Source organism: Peromyscus leucopus, chromosome 14 (assembly GCF_004664715.2).
Source record: "Peromyscus leucopus breed LL Stock chromosome 14, UCI_PerLeu_2.1, whole genome shotgun sequence".
In the NCBI taxonomy this organism is placed as follows: domain Eukaryota; kingdom Metazoa; phylum Chordata; class Mammalia; order Rodentia; family Cricetidae; genus Peromyscus; species Peromyscus leucopus.
The window spans coordinates 34,404,353-34,421,747 of NC_051075.1; the positions used below are offsets into that span (position 1 = coordinate 34,404,353).

At 37.8% G+C, this 17,395-nt stretch overlaps 1 protein-coding gene across 1 annotated transcript in view; it reads right to left on the reverse strand.

Annotated features, from left to right (window-relative positions):
- Nucleotides 1-17,395, reverse strand: part of Mdga2 (MAM domain containing glycosylphosphatidylinositol anchor 2) — a 779,363-nt gene that overhangs the window by 330,588 nt on the left and 431,380 nt on the right. Inside the window, exon 3 of the mRNA XM_028859113.2 lies at nt 17,085-17,259. Within this exon, the coding sequence (XP_028714946.1) occupies nt 17,085-17,259 (175 nt within the window). The remainder of the gene's footprint in view (nt 1-17,084; nt 17,260-17,395) is intronic.

Here is a 17,395-nt window from a genome sequence, read left to right on the forward strand (position 1 = left end):
TGGAACAGTGTCACACAATAAAGTTTGTTTCTTAAATACGGTGCTTTCAAACTACACATTTTTAGGGACTATGTTTAATGGCATGAGAAAGTCAGTACCAGACTAGACTTTAAAAATCAGGTTTTCCAAGCCCCTCATTTCACACTAACAATGTCTGAGGCAATTTTGGAAGACAGCACTTGAGCAGGAAGGGGCCTCACAGATGCCACACTAGATGAGAGAAGACTGCCACAACATGCCAGATACATGCAAGTGCTTGCTGAATCACTGAAGGTAAATATGGACAGTGTCTTTCTTCACTGTATTTCCAACTTCCATAATAATCTAGATCCATTTCCAGGAACACAAACACGAATTTGATATTCAGAAGTTTCAGAGTGGCACAACTTATATATAAGGTTATAGTTTCCTGAAGTATTGGGTTACCAATAACAGAAATGTACCCTTAAGGAAATAAAAACTACAAAAAACTACAGTAATCATACTTTGATCTTAGTAGTCTAAAAACACAAATATATTCTTACTATCAAAAGCCAGGAAAAATATGTAGTTGAAATAAAGTGCAACAAGAGACAAGAGTAATGAGGAGATAATAAAAGCAGAAAAGGAAAACAAATCAGAATTTTCCGTATGTAGGTCTCTCTGTGCATGTACATATTCACTTAGATTTATGTACATGTGTGTATTCATGAATGCTTGTATTTCTATATTATATTTAATAATATTTGCAATCAAGGAATAAGAAAGGAGGAATAATATACATGATTAATTGTGGCTTAGCTTAAAAACTCACCAAAAGTTCCTACATATAGTACTTGTAAGGTATATTTAATAAAAACAAATAAACAACAAACCCCAACAGGCTAGGTATGAAGACTTCTGCCTGTAAGAACCAGCTTTTGGTAAAGAGTTCCAGGCCAGTCTGTCTACATAGGAAGATTTCTAGTCTCCCTACCTCAAAAAAGAAAACAAAAATTAACTACAAAAGTAGTCAACTGCAATAAGAAATATTTATTGATGCCTAAAATCAAGGTGACTGAAATAACTGAACAAAATGTTATACTTCTATAATATTTCCACATGTGGGCTGTGCTTTACTGAAATGCCATATTTCACATGCCAGATTGGCTTCTAATATCTTATATATGCAATTTCTTCTCTCTCTATTATGTCATCTAATAGTTGCTCATTCTATCAACTTCTTTTGGAACATTTTTATTCCTCACTTATAGACATGAGACTCACTACCAAGTCATGTGATTTCAAGCCATGAATGCTGAGTCCATTTTCACCAGCTCCTTGGTCTCTCCTAATGCCTCTGTACAGGACTTTCAAGCTCTCACAAGATCCAACTTGGACCTTAAGACCCCACATATCCAATGTCTTCACTTTTATCACGTTCTTCCTGTCACCTTGCCTTGTATTTCTCTTCAATAAGCTGACTGGAACTTTAATGCTGCTTCAGAATCTCCTCCAGGTAAATGTGTTCTCTGGGTCTCAAGGTAAGCTCTAACTCTGAAGAACTTTCTTCAGACCCCTCACACTGCCCTTGCCTACATTCTCAAAAAATACCTTTTCAATTTCTTCATTTGCAGAAAAGACCAATGACAAAAACACTTGTGAATGTTAAAGTTGGTGCCAGCAGCATGCTTTTCCCATTTTCTTCCCGAACAACTTAGTCTTAGGGAGTAAAAGCTACTTTGCTCTTTGGGTTTCAAATTGTTTTTCTATTCCTACCACATTCCCAATCCCATCAAAATTGATTCTGTCCCATAAGATTCATCTTTGCTTCTCAATTTGGTCATCTGCATAGTTGTGCACATCGGATGAGTTATGTGAAACACTTTATTGATATATTTGATATAGTGTTTAGCATATATTAAACACTATGAGGCATTGTCTTAGTGTTATATTTTGTGAAGAGACGCCAAGACCATGGCAACTCTTATAAAGGAAAGCATTTACTTGGGGCATGTGTACAGTTTCAGAGGTTTAGTCCATTTTCATCATGGTTGGAAGCATGATGTCATGCAGGGAGACATGGTACCTGAAAGTTCTACATCTGAATCTGACTATAGCAGGAAGAGAGAGACACTGGGCCTGGCTTGATCATTTGAAACCCCAAAGACCACCCCCAGACACACACTTCCTCCAACAAGGCCACACCTACTTAAACAAGGCCATACCTCCCAATCTCTGTCAAATAGCACCACTCCCAAATGAAAATGACCAAACATTCAAATATTTGAGCCTGTAGGGTCATTCCTATTCAAACCACCACAGACATGTTTTAGTACTATTAGCAAGATAGCTGTAGTATAACCTGTGTGTGTGTGTGTGTGTGTCTACTTTGCAGTTGAACATAAGAAAATAAAAGCAAATAGGATTTATCCCACTGTCTCTTCCATCTATTCTTCATATTTTCTTTAACAACTTTTATTATGACAGAGCCATAACCACAGAGTCATATATATATATATATGTATGTATATATGTATGTATATATAAACATATATTAATCACAATACATAATAAAAATTATATTTAATTCCACAGGACTGTCTATATAACTATTATGAACTTTTTGGTATTTATGAGAATTAGAGGAAAACACTATCAGTTTTTTTTAAGCAAACACATGCTTAATGTTCATAAATGTAGTTGTGTTGATTAGATAATACAAATCCATAGATTAGATATCATTCCTATCCTTTATTAAGAAGCTTTGCAATTTGCCTCATATCATAAAGCTGGTAATAGCTAGATAGATTCTTGATTAGATTACCTTTTTGATACAATTTTATTTGACTATCTCTACTCTGGAAATAATTCAACTAGTTTGCTGACAGACTCTTTCCTGACATGCAAAAATAATATATATTACTATTTATGTGACATTGTTATATAGGGAATGGGGAAATCACAGTTTTTTAACTTTGAAAAATATAGATGTTTCTTTGAATTGAAAAGTCACAAAAGAGCAGCCATAGTTCTATAGCAATATGAAGACAAACTCTCAAATGCAAGTTCAGAGAAAGATAGCAAGAAGGCTAATTTACTTTCGTGTATGTTTTCAATAATTGATTAATTCTTCCACAAATATAGTCTTTTGTGTTCTCTTCAAGTTTATCACTGAGTTGTTATTCTAGATGATGACATAACATGATTCCTAATATCTGAGAGTTTATAGAATACTCATAAAAACAAACCTGTAGATATGATTCATTCATAATTATAGTGAGTTTGTCCATATGTATGTATGCATCCATAATGTCTTGTATACAATTTATAATATACAATGTTATATTAATTATATACATAATTATATATATAACATATATTAATTACAATATATAATAAAAATTATATCTAATTCCACAGCACTGTTTATATAATTCTGAAATTTAAGAACTTCTAATGAAAAAAATAATGGGGAAGTTATTTTCATATCCATTGGGAAGCACATGGTGCTGACTGTGGCTCTTTAAGTGACAAACACCACTTTAAGTGACAGAAACTCAGCTGTTGAGTTCATTTGTCTCGTTTCACCTTTGCCATGACTCAGGATGAACTTAGGACATGAAGTGTAGGAAAGCACTGAATTGCTGGCCCAGTGAGTGACATACACAGGAAGTCACAACTGGAGCAGGGCAGGAGGCAAGAGCCAGCCCACCCTTCATCCAGCACATAAGGACCAGGTCATTGACAACATGTGGATCTAGAAATAAGGTGTGAAGGATTTTCCTTGGGAGAGTAAGGAGTCATAGAACACCAGAGCAAAGAAATCAGTAGAGAAGCCAATACTTTCATTAAACAAAATGTAGACAGGTTAGATTCAAGGCCACTGTTGAACACAGAATTTGAGTGAGAGCCATTGGTAGGGAATGAAGAAATTTAAGATGAAAATTCTTATTGGAGGACATGTCTAGTATGTGTGGGAGGTTTATTCAGGAACCAGGCAATGAACATCAAGGGACTAGCATGAGACTGAAACAGGAGGTGGTATCAGAAAGCAGAATGCATCTAGTTCAGCTCTTTCTGATAACTGGAGTAAGTATACTCTATGCATGTTTCCTTCTACATTTAGAGTTTAATCCAAAGGAATGAACATTTGAAAATGCTTAAAATTAAACCAACCCATTAATGTATTTCATTCACAGCCATGCAGGTGCCTTGACTACATGTATGCCTCAGAGTTGCCACAAGACACCTGGATTTTTATATTCTAAGGCTGGTGACAAACTCAGGATCATCAATTAAAAAAAAATCATTGCAATGTCTTCAAGTGGGATGCAGCTATTTCTATTTCATGTAGAGTTTAAGAGATTGAAAATACAGTTATTTTCAAATTCTTCATGTTGTTGAGGTTTTTACTCTTTACTCTTTGGGTGGCCCACCACCCAGCTCCCAAATAATTCACACATGGAGGAGGCTTATTCTTAATTAGGACTGCCCAGCCTTAGGTCGGCTTGTTTCTTGCCATATTGCCTTAACTTAAATTATCCCATCTACCTTTTGCCACTGGGCTTTTCCCATTCTCTTGCTTCTCTCATCTCACTCTTACTCCATGGCTTGCTGTGTAGCTGGGTGGCTGGTCCCTGAAGTTCTCCTCCTTCTCTGGCTACTTCTTTTGTCTTTCCTCCCAGATTTCTCCTATTTATTCTCTCTGCCTGCCAGCCATGCGTATCTTTTCTCCTGCCTTGCTATTGGCTGTTCAGCTCTCTATTAGATCACCAGGTGTTTTAGACAAGCACAGTAACACACAGCTTCACAGAATTAAACAGATGCAACATAAACAAAAGTAACACACCTTAAAATAGTATTCTACAAAATCTTCAGCGTTCTCCATTCCTGCCATATGTTTCATGAGCTCAAACACCTCATAAATATTAATGAGTATGAACTATCATGGTGATGTCAGAAATCGTTGCTATTCTTGGAAAAACCTTTTCATTCATTAAATAAAAGAACAAAATATACTTTTAACCTCAAAGTTGTAGGTAGACATCATTTCAGTTTTAAGGAACTTCTTACTTTGCCTATTCCAGGACATATGCATTTTCTATGAAGAATTTTCCTCTATATCTTATGAAACTAGTCAACAGTTGTTATTTTAAATGATTTGACTTGATGGCTAGTATTAGTCAGCTACACAGGAATTAGAAGCCTCTGAGGCCATTGAGGATGTACCCATCCCTTGAAGTCAGTTTTGGAAACCACCTTCCACTTCTGTGGTAACATTAGAAGGAAGGTCACAACTGCCCCTCCTTAGGCTTCCTGGTCAAAATGATATGACAACTCTAGCCCTTATTGAAGGCAGGACACACTGAAATACTACCACTCCCTAGGTATAGCTGCTTACAGAACTCCCGTCATGCATCATTGCTAAGCCTGTCTGCTTTTCCGAGTTCTAAAAAGTAAAACTGTTCCTATTTCCACTTCGTTTTACATTGGAAAATTTATCAAAGTGTGCAAACACTATCCCCTGCACTCTGGCCCTTCTCACACTTTCCTTAACCCCCTCTCCTTTCACTTTTCAGCTGTTTGCCAACTTCCATTGGTGAACCTGCCACATTTCTTAGATCCTAACTCAAATGGCGTGGTTTCTAGTCACCTCTTCCCCATCTCCCTCTTTCCAAGCAGTTGCCAAAATTTATAGCTTTCCTGGTCTGTTGTTCTCTCAAGTCCTAATAAAATGTCCTAAATGTACCTCCCCATGAGAGGCCTTACCTTCTTGTAGGAGGAAATTGGGGTGGGTTTGGAGAGGGAAGCAGGAGGGGCAGGAGGAGGGCAGAAGGGTATTTTTGGTATGTAAAATGAATTTAAAAAATTCTTAATTAAAAAAAAAAGAAATAAAAAAAATGTCCTGAAGCTTCCTTCGAGTCTGTTTGAAAGCTTTTATTAAGGCAACTACAAATTCAAAGGAAAATCATGATTTCCCTTTGTGGAGGGGCCCCCAAACAGCTTGACCTCACAGCAGCCATGACAGGCTTAGGGGCCTAGACACAGCTTCTGTGACAGACTTACTGTCGGACAACACCCAGATCCAGGAAAAGCCTTAAGCTGATACCATTCAGGGATCCAACCAGGGATGAGGAACTACCTGACATCCCAAACATTCTAACCATTAGATAAGGTGGCCAGATGTCCTTGAGTCTAGCACACACCTATTTTTTGTTTTAGATACCCCTAGACAATTGTCAGCCAGTCAGGGTCCTGAACCCTGGAGATCTCCTAACCCCAACCTGAGCTCGGGGGTCTCTGCTTTCACCACTGTGTCATACAAACAGAAGGACTGAGCTCCAGAGCTTGAAATGAAGTCTCTTTGCTTTTACATGCTTGATTCGGTCTTCTTGGTTGTCTTTTGGGGCTCCCTGCAACCTGGGCATAACACCCTTGTAGCAGTGGTATTGCCCAGACTGTAGAAGCAAAGGTTGCTGAGTTTGCTTGGGACCCTGACGATTTTAAATTAGATAGCATAATATCATCTGGATTGAAGAATTTGCCGCAGGATTGCTCCCAGTATTAAATATATAAATGTGCACATTATAATTTACTTCTACTTTCTCTTCTGTGTAGCTCAGAAGTTACCAGATTTTTTTTTACATATGTGAAAAGAATCACGTTAAGCACATCTGTGTAGTTCAGAAGCTATTCGATTTTTTTCATGTATGTAAAAAGAATCACGCTAAGCACATGCATTTGAAAAATGTAAACTATTTTACAATTGCTGGTTTGTTTACATGTAATGTTCCTCCTATATTTTATTTTTGTAGTAAAGTGTGCATGCAGCTCAGGGTTGACAGCAGCAGGTTCGGCCCTCAGGGCAGAGCTACATTCAGAGCACTCATGAGCTGACTAGAGACAGGAATGCTGGATGCCAATCTGGAATCTCTGGATGTCTCAGCAGGAGCATCTGCTAGCCATTTAACCTTCAGCTACAGAGTCCCACACAGCCTGTGAGCTGTGATTTTTAAGAGCCTGCTGGTCAGTTTAATCAAAAGATTTAACTGTTTATAATTATCAATAATACCTTTTCATAATTAAGTCTGGACTTGGAAAACCGTTATGAAAAAGGTGGACAAAGAAAAACAACAACAAAATAAACATAGATTTAAGTACTAATAGCCTCCAGTCTTTGTGAAAAGCATTATAAATTTTCGCTTCCTAGAGTTGCTCAGTATTCAACAGATTTTATCCACTAATAACAAAGAAAGTAAACATAATGTCACATCATAAAGTTACTCATTTTATGTTCTTTAATATACTTAATAGAACTTAATGTCACCTTTTATATAATTTGGGGATTATTACTTTCAATTTGCAAACTTTTTTACACTTACTAAACTTTAGCTAAATTCCTCATGTGTGCATTTTTCAACTCTTCAACTCGTTTTAAACTTTCTTTAGGGCAAAGGGCTTGCAAGTTGGCTTTCTCTCTCAGCAAACCTTCTAGTGGAGTATTTAAATACAGCAATTCTTCAATAACATTGGCAATAGACAGGTTCTATTTGGATGTGGCTTCCTGTGCCTTAGGTCGAAGTAGATCATAGACTATGTGGGGTTTTCAGAATAAGGTTGAGTGAGCAAAGAAGGCAGCAAGGTCAGGTGCAGAGCACCAGAGAGAAATTCTGGTTGCTATTCTGGAAACAGTCAAAGTGGTGTTCTGGTAATACCTCTCAAGAGCCTACTTTTGACTTATAATGAATTTAATATAATCAGCTTAATTAAGAGAGGGCTCACCAGATCCAAAAGTAACTCTGCCTTCATGTCTTTTTTATAAGAAGCAATAGAAAGGCTTGACACTGAGACAAGAGTGTGGTGATATTTTATATGTGCTTTATTTAATAAATAAAGCTTGCCTGGAGATCAGAGGGAAAAGCCAGCCATTATAAGTAAACACAGAAGTCAGGCAATGGTAGCACATGCCTTTAATCTCATCATTTGGGAGGCAGGGATCTGTCTGGATCTCTGTGAGGTCAAAGCCATGATAGGAACAGAGTCAGGTGTGGTGGCACACACCTTAAATTCCAACACTAGTTAACCATGGAGGTCTGGAGGTCTGTACAAACAGACAGGAATTAACAGAGATGGGCAGGAAGAAGAAGTGATGTAGCTGGACAGAGAGAGCAAATCAGATGGCAGAACAGCAAGGCATCTAGGCACAGGATAGATAGGAAGTAACTCACTCTTTTGCAAGCTGTGGAGCTGGTGAGGAGAAGTTACCATGTGGCTGTTCCTCCTATTCCTCTGATCTCTTTCAGGTTTTCACTCCTATATCTGGCTCTGTGTTTTATATTAATAAGACCATTTAGAAATTCATCTACACAAGAGATAGCTCCCTTCAAAGAGCAAGGGCAAGTCCTGGGTGGATCATAAGTTGGTCACACAGAATACAGAATCCCTCCTGAGAAGGAGGATAACCCTCAGGTTTTGGCTGATGGAAATGTATAGGGTGGAGAATCCTTACTAGTTTAGTGACATGTTCAAACAACCATTTTCAATAAAGATGACCTTAGTCTCCATCGAATTATCTTCATAAGATTCACAAAAATCAACTTGGAGTTAGTCTTTCCTTAAAGTCCCTCCCACTCCTGAAAGTTCTCATTTTTCTCCTAATAAATCTACATTCTGTCCCTTATTTTGTGTGTGTGTGGGGTGTGTGTGTATGTGGTATGAGACCATGAATTCACTCACAAGCCACTAGACTGGTGGTCTGATGGCAATTGATACTCTAGGACTCTATCATGGAAAATTAAGCTCAGCACAAACAGACTACGGCATTTAAACAACCCACATTGAAATCATTACTTGTCTGTTTACTTGTCTATTTCTAAGGCCTTTTATTAAGAGTTCTGATGCTGTCTAGGAATTATGTTAGTGAAGACCTTACCAATAAATAACACTGCCAAGAAAACAGTTTTCTTTCACATGTGACATCCCTAAAATTGCAAAATCTCGTCTTGAATTTTATTAATAGGGTGATTAGCATGAGAACCACCCATTTCAGTAGACACTATAATTACCATATCAAACACTCTGTGGACTTTGTAAGCCTAGGGTATTGTTTGAGGTAGACAGGTGGTGGAAGAGAAAAGGATGCTTGATGGGATTTACCTGGGGATCTGTGGTCCTCCTGACAAAGGGGAGCTTTCAGAATTCACATCAGTTTTTCAAACTCTTTTCCTAAACATTTTTTTTTGTCCATAGGTCATGCTGATGAGTTCCATAAAACTAAAAGTAACAGCAATTCATTGTCATCATTTTTAATCATACAGTTTATAATTCTAACATGGGTAAGTTTTGTTTGTGGAATAAATTGATAGCATGTTTGCAACTCTTCTCTGATTAATTCCTTGGGTGTAAATGTAATAAATAATAAACCTCATGGACACTTCCTGAAAGAAAAGTGTACTGGTCTAAATGTAATGAAATACAACAATTTATGTAAGTGAAATGGGATTGAAGGAGATATTTCTGAAATAAGAATGCTTGCAAATGTTTAATGAATATTGGAAAAGATTTGTCTCATTTGTGAACAGTGTCCGCCGCACACATGAAGACTTATTAAGCTAATACCTCCAAATCCAATTTCTTTTTGAATTAAGAATAAGTTTTAATCAAACCCTAACCTTTCAAGTTGTGTGACCTCTATTACCCTGTGCGCAACACAGTCAGGGCTGGAAATAAGTAGAAGTATTTGGTGATCACATTCTTAGAAAACTGTTTAAATATCCTCAAGATTCTTCAAATGACAAACATATTTGAGGATGACAGCATCAAAAATCCAGAACCTCCTGTCCTGTGTGGACTATGCCCCTTTTTTCTCCACAGAGAACTTGGAGGCATAATGAATGAAATTGCTTTTTAGAACAAAGGAAGCAATGTGTCAGTATGGAGAACTCTACTCAGTAAGTCTGCAGTCATAACACTACAGTTTCTTTTTCTACAGTGCCCAGCAGTTCATCACTCATTGGGTCTAAGGCATCATCAGTAATAGTTCAACACATTTAACAACCTGTCTTTCAAATTAATCCCTCATTCCTTCTAAAACTCAACATCTTAATCAGTATTCCCCAGAATTGTATTCTGTAACTCCCTATTTTGTGTCTTTAATAAAAAAAAAAATCATTCATTGAATATGGGTTTGGCTTTCTCCTTTACTTATTTAAACAATTTTTTACGTATCTTAAAGTTTTTTTAGGTCAGGAACTGTGAGACCTCTGATACTCTACCTACCTGTTGGCTATCATGTAGCCGATCATACTTTCACGGTGCTTAAGGACAAAGGGTCTTCTGGGGCATAAGGCAAAGGCATTATTAAGGAGGTCTCAGATGTAAATATCAGCTTCCTGCTTTCACAGGCTATCTTTCTCCTCAACTTCTAGGAAGGCAAGATGGGGTACCCCAGTTGTGTTCTTTGCACACAGCACTTTTTATAACACAGAGCTTTGCAAATTCCTTGTTTAACAAACGCCCCAAATGAAACCAGCCCCCTCTCTTCCTTCAGGTGGTCAGGGAACAAAACTTCCCTCTGCTCCAAGGAAAGCTGTGTCTCTGTTGTCCAGGGCTGTTTGCTACAGGAACACTGGTGGAAAGAGCTTTCAGGACACAGTCTGCAGTAAGCATGCCAAAATGCCTGAAAGCAGTAGCTCCCAAACTACTTCTTTCACGCTAAGAAGCCTTACTCACCTAGCTCTCCTGCCAATCTATTTTCTGTGACAATGACACACTGTCACTATTTAATGTTGTGTGAACTGATGCCATTATACTTTTTTACTTAGCTGCTATAATCCACTTAAACAAATTCATAAACCTTTTTGTATCTTTAAATAGGTGAAATTTACTGAAGGTACAACATAATTAATAAACACATTTTTAGCCTTACAGAATCTAATGCTGTTATACTGTGACCTCGCAGATATCTCCTAAGTAAAACAGTTGAGGCGATGTTGGCACAACATTCTGATAATTAGTAATTTTTTCAACTTTTAAAAATAAACTAAGGGTCAATATTTTCTATTTTCAAGTATCAAATGCCAACAATCCTCACCACTTATTAAAAGTCTAAGAAGAAAACTAGTCTTTACAATCTACACAAGGTTTTTCTGAAGAAGATTTGGGATAAATTAGTTCGGAATTTTGGGATGAGTTCCAGGGATCGCCAAAGTTAAATATTCACCCTTGATTTCCCTTCAGAAAAGAGCAGTCCTCCCAGGGATATCAATCAAATACAGCTTCTAAACTTACAACAAGTCTAGGCACAAACCCTCATACTGGTTGCTGGGGGAGACAACCCAGTAGGAGGAAAAGGCTCCCAAGAGCAGGCAAGAGAGTCAAAAAACTCCTATTCCCACTGTTAGTCGTCCCACAGAAACCCAAGCTAACAGGAAATCATTTAAGTCGTGTTTAGTTGTCGGGGACAAGGACAGAATCTCTAGTTAGTGGGAAAATACAGACCCCCGATAAGACAGGGAACTAGATCATCTTACAGTCAGGTTGCCTAGCAAGAGGACATTGAGTCAGAGCCCTTGACCCTTTCACCCTGTAAACATCCTATACAAACATTCCCCACCTTATGCAGATGACAGCTTCTTGCTCCCCCCACCCTGCAGGAACTATATAAACCTTCCTGGAGAAAATAAAGTTGCACCTTGATCAGAATCTAGACTTGGTGTATTTTCCTTTATATCTCCTGTCCCTACATTCCCTCCTTAGGGTGGTCGAGAACTTGTTGTAGCCCTGCAGGTGAGGCATTTAGTAGTTTGCACTGTGGCATCCTGGACTTGCTGTATAAACTAGGCTGGGATTAAAGTCATGTGCCACCACTCCCAGACAGCCTGGCTATTTTTCAGTGCTCAGTGGTGTCCTTTTCTAAGGCAGTCTATTCACATTTGTTTTCGCTGTACTGTCTCTCACTGTTTTTCTAGTTTTATTTTTCTTGTTTCACATTGGGTTGCTTATTTCTTTCCATGGAAAAGAATTATTTCACTCTCATATACTATTCCTCTCATATTCTCCACATATTACATCACACTTTTGTGAGATCAGGTTCTGATGTTATTGTATCTGTGCAAGCATTCTTCACTGTTGAACTTGCAGCATGTTCTGATTGCATCTCTTTCCCTACAGCTTGTTTGTGCCTTCTGTTAACTGCTCCCACATTTCCTATAATCTATTTTGTATGTACTATGATTACCATATTTTAAGCTCATAGTGAGAGATGTAAAAACTTTTACAAAGCATCGGGTAAGCTCTTTGTCATGATTTGAATGTAAAGCCCGCCTCTAAATGCTTGTTACTGAAGCATGGTATTCAGCTATTGGTCTCATCTGAAAACATACTAGAGTATGGGGGACTCGCTAATGAGTCCTTGTGGGTATCTTGTTCCAGGTTGCTACTTCTCTCTTGTGCCAGTGACCACATTAAAGATAACCCCAGAGAGACCAAAATGTGTCCATGATGCATTAAGGAATGTAAATACAGCACTTCTTCTTGGCTTAATTTGAACAAGAGCAAGACCAATTTTGAATTCTCCACTCTTCTACCTGTATCTTCAGCCTGTGTGTAGCCTGTCTCTTACACATGTCTGTTTGATGTCTGCCAATCTCCTGTCTGAATCTATTGTATCTATTAATCCTGGCTCCTAACAAAGGGCTGTTTCAGTATGCAGAATATTTCTTTCCATGGAAAAGAATTATTTCACTCTCATATACTATTCCTCTCATATTCTCCACATATTACATCACACTTTTGTGAGATCAGGTTCTGATGTTTCTTTCCATGGAAAGAAATATTCTGCATACTGAGAAACACAGAAGACAGGGCATGGGGAGGAGGTGAGGGATTCTTTCTAGACATCTTTAACAGAGTTTTACAAGAGGGGAAATCACCTTACTGACCTCTACTGCCCCAAAGTAGTAAACAACACTGCAGATAGATATTATTAGCTATATCCATTTTGCTCACAACATTTATGCTGGATATTTATTGCATAAGGCTGCTTTCCACCTTTTAGCTATTTTCAGTAAATGATTATCACAACACACACATACACACATATATTATTCAAGATCGGGGATAAGAGTACATAATTTAATATTAAAGCTATATATTAACTTAGGTTGTAAAAATTATATGCTGTCTTAGTTACTTTTCTATTGGTGTGAAGAGACACCATGACAAAGGCAACATATAAGAGAAAACATTTAACTAGGGGGTTGCTTAGAGTGTCAGAGGGTAAGTCCCTGATCATCACATTAGGGAGCAAGCCAGCAAGCAGAAAGGCTACCACTGGGGGGGGGTAGCTGAGAGTTTACATCTTATTCTTACAAGTTGGAGACAGAGAGTAAGAGACTAAGCCTTGTGTGAGCTTTCAAATCTCAAAGCCACCCCTACTTACACACCTCCTTCAAGGCCACGCCCTCTAATCCTTTCTACAACAGTTACACCAACTATAGATGCAGCATTCAAATATATGAGCCTCTGGGGGGTGCATTTTCACTTAAACATCCATGTAGGGAAAATTAAGAGTATTGCCCTGCTCTTTTTTAAGGCTAGTTAATCTGAAAGAGGCTGAGTCCACAGGAGGTAGCATGCCAAGTCTTAAGTGACATCAAGGCACATCATTAACACAGCAGACTGTGAGGTCCCACAGAAGTTCCATCTCTCTGAAAGGAAGAAACATTTCTATCGAACCATATCACTACACTCTGAATTTTTGCTTGTTTGCTGCCATGAGCAGAAGAGACTTCTCTGTTCTACACAAGGACATCACAATATTCTGGCCAACCAACCAGGGACTGAAACTTCTGAAGAAGTGAATAAAAAAGCAACCATTCCTCAGTTAAACTGTTGTGTCAGGCTTTTTGCCACAGCGTGTAAAGAAAACACAACACTGCTATGCTAGCCGTGTTTTTATTAACACTGATGGAGTGTTATAAATTATCGAGATTCATGTAGCAAATAAAAACACATGAACCTAAGTTCTGGCTCACATTGAAAGTTTTCAGAAACAGATTTTTTCAAATAGGTTAGTTATCTCTACTATGATATATTTTTATCACTCAAAACTTGTAAAATTTACTATGAAAGGGAATTTATTCATAGCTATATGAATAAATATAAGTATGGAAAAATAATACCAGATTCTTACCCTATGAATTTATCATGGGAGCTGAGGGTGTTTCCTGGGAAATTCCTCCCAATAAGTTGTCACATTTGCAAATACAATTCAAAGTTTAGTGTTATTTTCTCAAATTTAGATGACTATCTCATTGACCATATATCAGAAAGGCACAGAAAAATAATATAACTTAAATATGGCATGTATCTCAGTAACATTTCACTCAAATAATATAGAACAAGATGTTTGCGAGCTCAAATTATATCTAAAAAACCCCAAAAGAAAGTTGAAGGGAAGAAGGTAACATGGCGTCATGAAGTTGATTGGCATTTTAATAAATCAGAGGAGCTGGGGAATGGAATGGGCATCACTATTCTTAGGAAGATGAGCAGCATCAACTGCTTAGGCACAACTAACTCACTCTGAGTAGCAAGGTAAAAAGGAGTAACCTCAGATGGTATTGAAAAGCTTAGTCACAAAAAAAATCTTCTAAATCTCTACCAGTCTTCTTTCCTGCTTTGTATATGAGTTTTTAAACCCCTACGGCACAGATTTTATTGCCATCAAGTCCATTGTGGTAGCAATGTAGTCAAAACTCTTATTCAAAACTGGTTGCTACTGTGTTCCCAAAGTTTCATGACTTTGCTCAGAAAAACAAAATATATACACCATAGGATATATAAAACCCCTAGCAGGTCTGATGCCTATACTCTAATCAAACAAATTTTATGAGCAAAATATGTTAGTTCATACAAAGTAAAGTAAATAAAGAGTACATTAAGGATTAAAAATTTCTACTTAGAGAGTAGTCACACTTGGCTACTAACCTGGTTTATACAAAGCCCACAAGCATCACCCAAACACAGGAGGACAAACCATGCATTCCCTTTTAGAACATTTTAGAATTTTGAATTATATTCAACATACTAGAGTTTTGTATTTAAAGGTTATGACCTGTCGTACAAGGAAATAACAGTGTATTTAATTAAATGGTGTACAATAACTAAATAACACAGTATTTAATTCACTTAAATCAAATTTAGTTTAATTACAAATATATTCAAACTGTACAGAGCTTAAGTGGAGGTTTGGCGCAGGTCTGGCCAACCTGGATACACAGAAGGTAAGTGTTGCACATAGTTGAGCCTGCCAGTATCATGTCAGTGGATGTCTTGGGACAATGGAACACAGGCTTCTGTCATACACAAGAGGGCAACAAGCACTTAACTGTGGAAGATGAATCACAAATGCTGCTGTCACTACTTCCTTCCTCATTGTCTCCATAAATAAAGGAGCCCAGCAGAGGCTCCATGAATAGACCATTGATAATTTCTAGCCTCTCCCTAACTATGTAACACCTGCACTATGCTGAAAGAACAGGAAAGGGGAATGAAAAGAAAACAGACTGGAAAACAGGAACCCCTTACTTGTTATTATGTCTGAATTACTTTAAAGGAGAGAAAAATGCATTCTAATATTAGAGACTTAAAAATAAATGCCATTTCTCACGAAAACAATGAGAGTGCCAGATGAACCTGTATAAAAAACCGAACTAAATGCAGGCACTTAATGTCTTTGGTGGGGAGAGGAGTAAAGAGAGCAGAAGATGCCTAATAGAGTTGTAAAGAAGGAAAAGTAGGAGAGTGTGACAGAATGAAATAAATCAAGCAACGTTCTCCAGAAGGCACTGTATTTTCAGGGTCAGTAATGGTCACTTACAACAGAGATGTGTGATACTTTACAAGGCAATGTGGATAGATGATTGTGCTTGCTTACAATTCAATGCAAAATATGCACTGAAAATGAGAATGGTTGACTTTGTATGCAGGTTAAATGATTAAGCCAGTCAGAGCACATTATGGAAAGAGCCTTTCTTCATAAAGTTCATTAACATATAGATGTGTGGGAGACTGTGCTGGCACAAGCCTATAATTCCAGCACTTGGGAGACAAGGGTAGGTGGATCACTGAGTTCAAAGTGAGCCTGTTAGAACTATACAGAGCAAGTTCCAGATAGCCAGGGCTATACACAGAGAAACCCTGAATCAAAAAGAGAAAAAAAAAGATTTAGATGTGCATGTTTATATTTACATGTTGTCTAAGTTAAGGTTTCTATTGCTGTGAAGAGACATCATGCCATGACCACAACATCTATTATAAAGAAAAGCATTTAATTGTGGTAGCATACAGTTCAGAAGTTCAATCCATTATCATGATGGTGGGACATGGCAGCATATAGGCAGACATGGTACTGGAGAGTTAGCAGAGAGTTCTACATCTTTCACAGGCAACAGGAAGTGAACTGAGACACTAGGTGTGGCTTGAGCATATATGAGACTTCAAAGCCCACCTCCACAGTGACATACTTCTTCCAACAAAGCAATAACTACTCCATCAAAGCCACACTTCCTAATAGTGCCACTCTCAACAAGCTTATGGGAGCCAATTACAGTCAAAGTACCACACATGTACACATTAAAAGTTTATGCACTAAGTGCAAAGAGGCTATTGGCAATACCAATAATATTTACCATCTTATTAATGTGATATTACATATTCTCTACTGAATATGTATCATGTCACAAATTATGAAAATTTGAAGTAAAAATTTCTCTTTTCAGAAATGTTCAGAGCAAGTTAGGGAATAGGAAAGGTGATAAATGGATCTGCAATGCAAGATTCAGGGATTTGGGACTTCAAAACCCATGATGAAATGTCAGGTATGGTGGCACACACTTGTAGTCTGAACCTGAAGAAGGATAATCGAAGTTGCAGGCTGATGTCTCTATGTACCCAGCCATGGGCAGAAGGAAACAAACAAACAAAAGACATTTCTTAAAGGATTACCACTATCCTATAACATTTTCATTTACAACTAAAGAAACTGTTTATTTTCAGAAAACCATAGTTAAACCTAGAAGAAAATCAGTGGGTACACTAGTTGACTGAAGTTTACTTACAGTACACATCCACTCGGATCGACTTTATTGCTGGGGACCCCAAGCCGTTCTCTGCTTTACAGTAATAGCGGCCACCTTGGTGTCTCTGAATGCTGGTAATCCTCAACGTCTCGTTGAAGACACTTGAGTCTTGGAATCTGTCAGAGGCACTTCCTGCTGTTTTCGTCCACCTGATCTGAGCAAGCATCAACAAAGATTGTTACTTTAGGTTGGTTTTCCACAGACAAGCACACAGCAGTTTTTCATCTGAAGATTTGGCTTTCAGAGCCTTTCTGTCACATTAGTGGGAAATTAAAGTATATGTCCCCCCA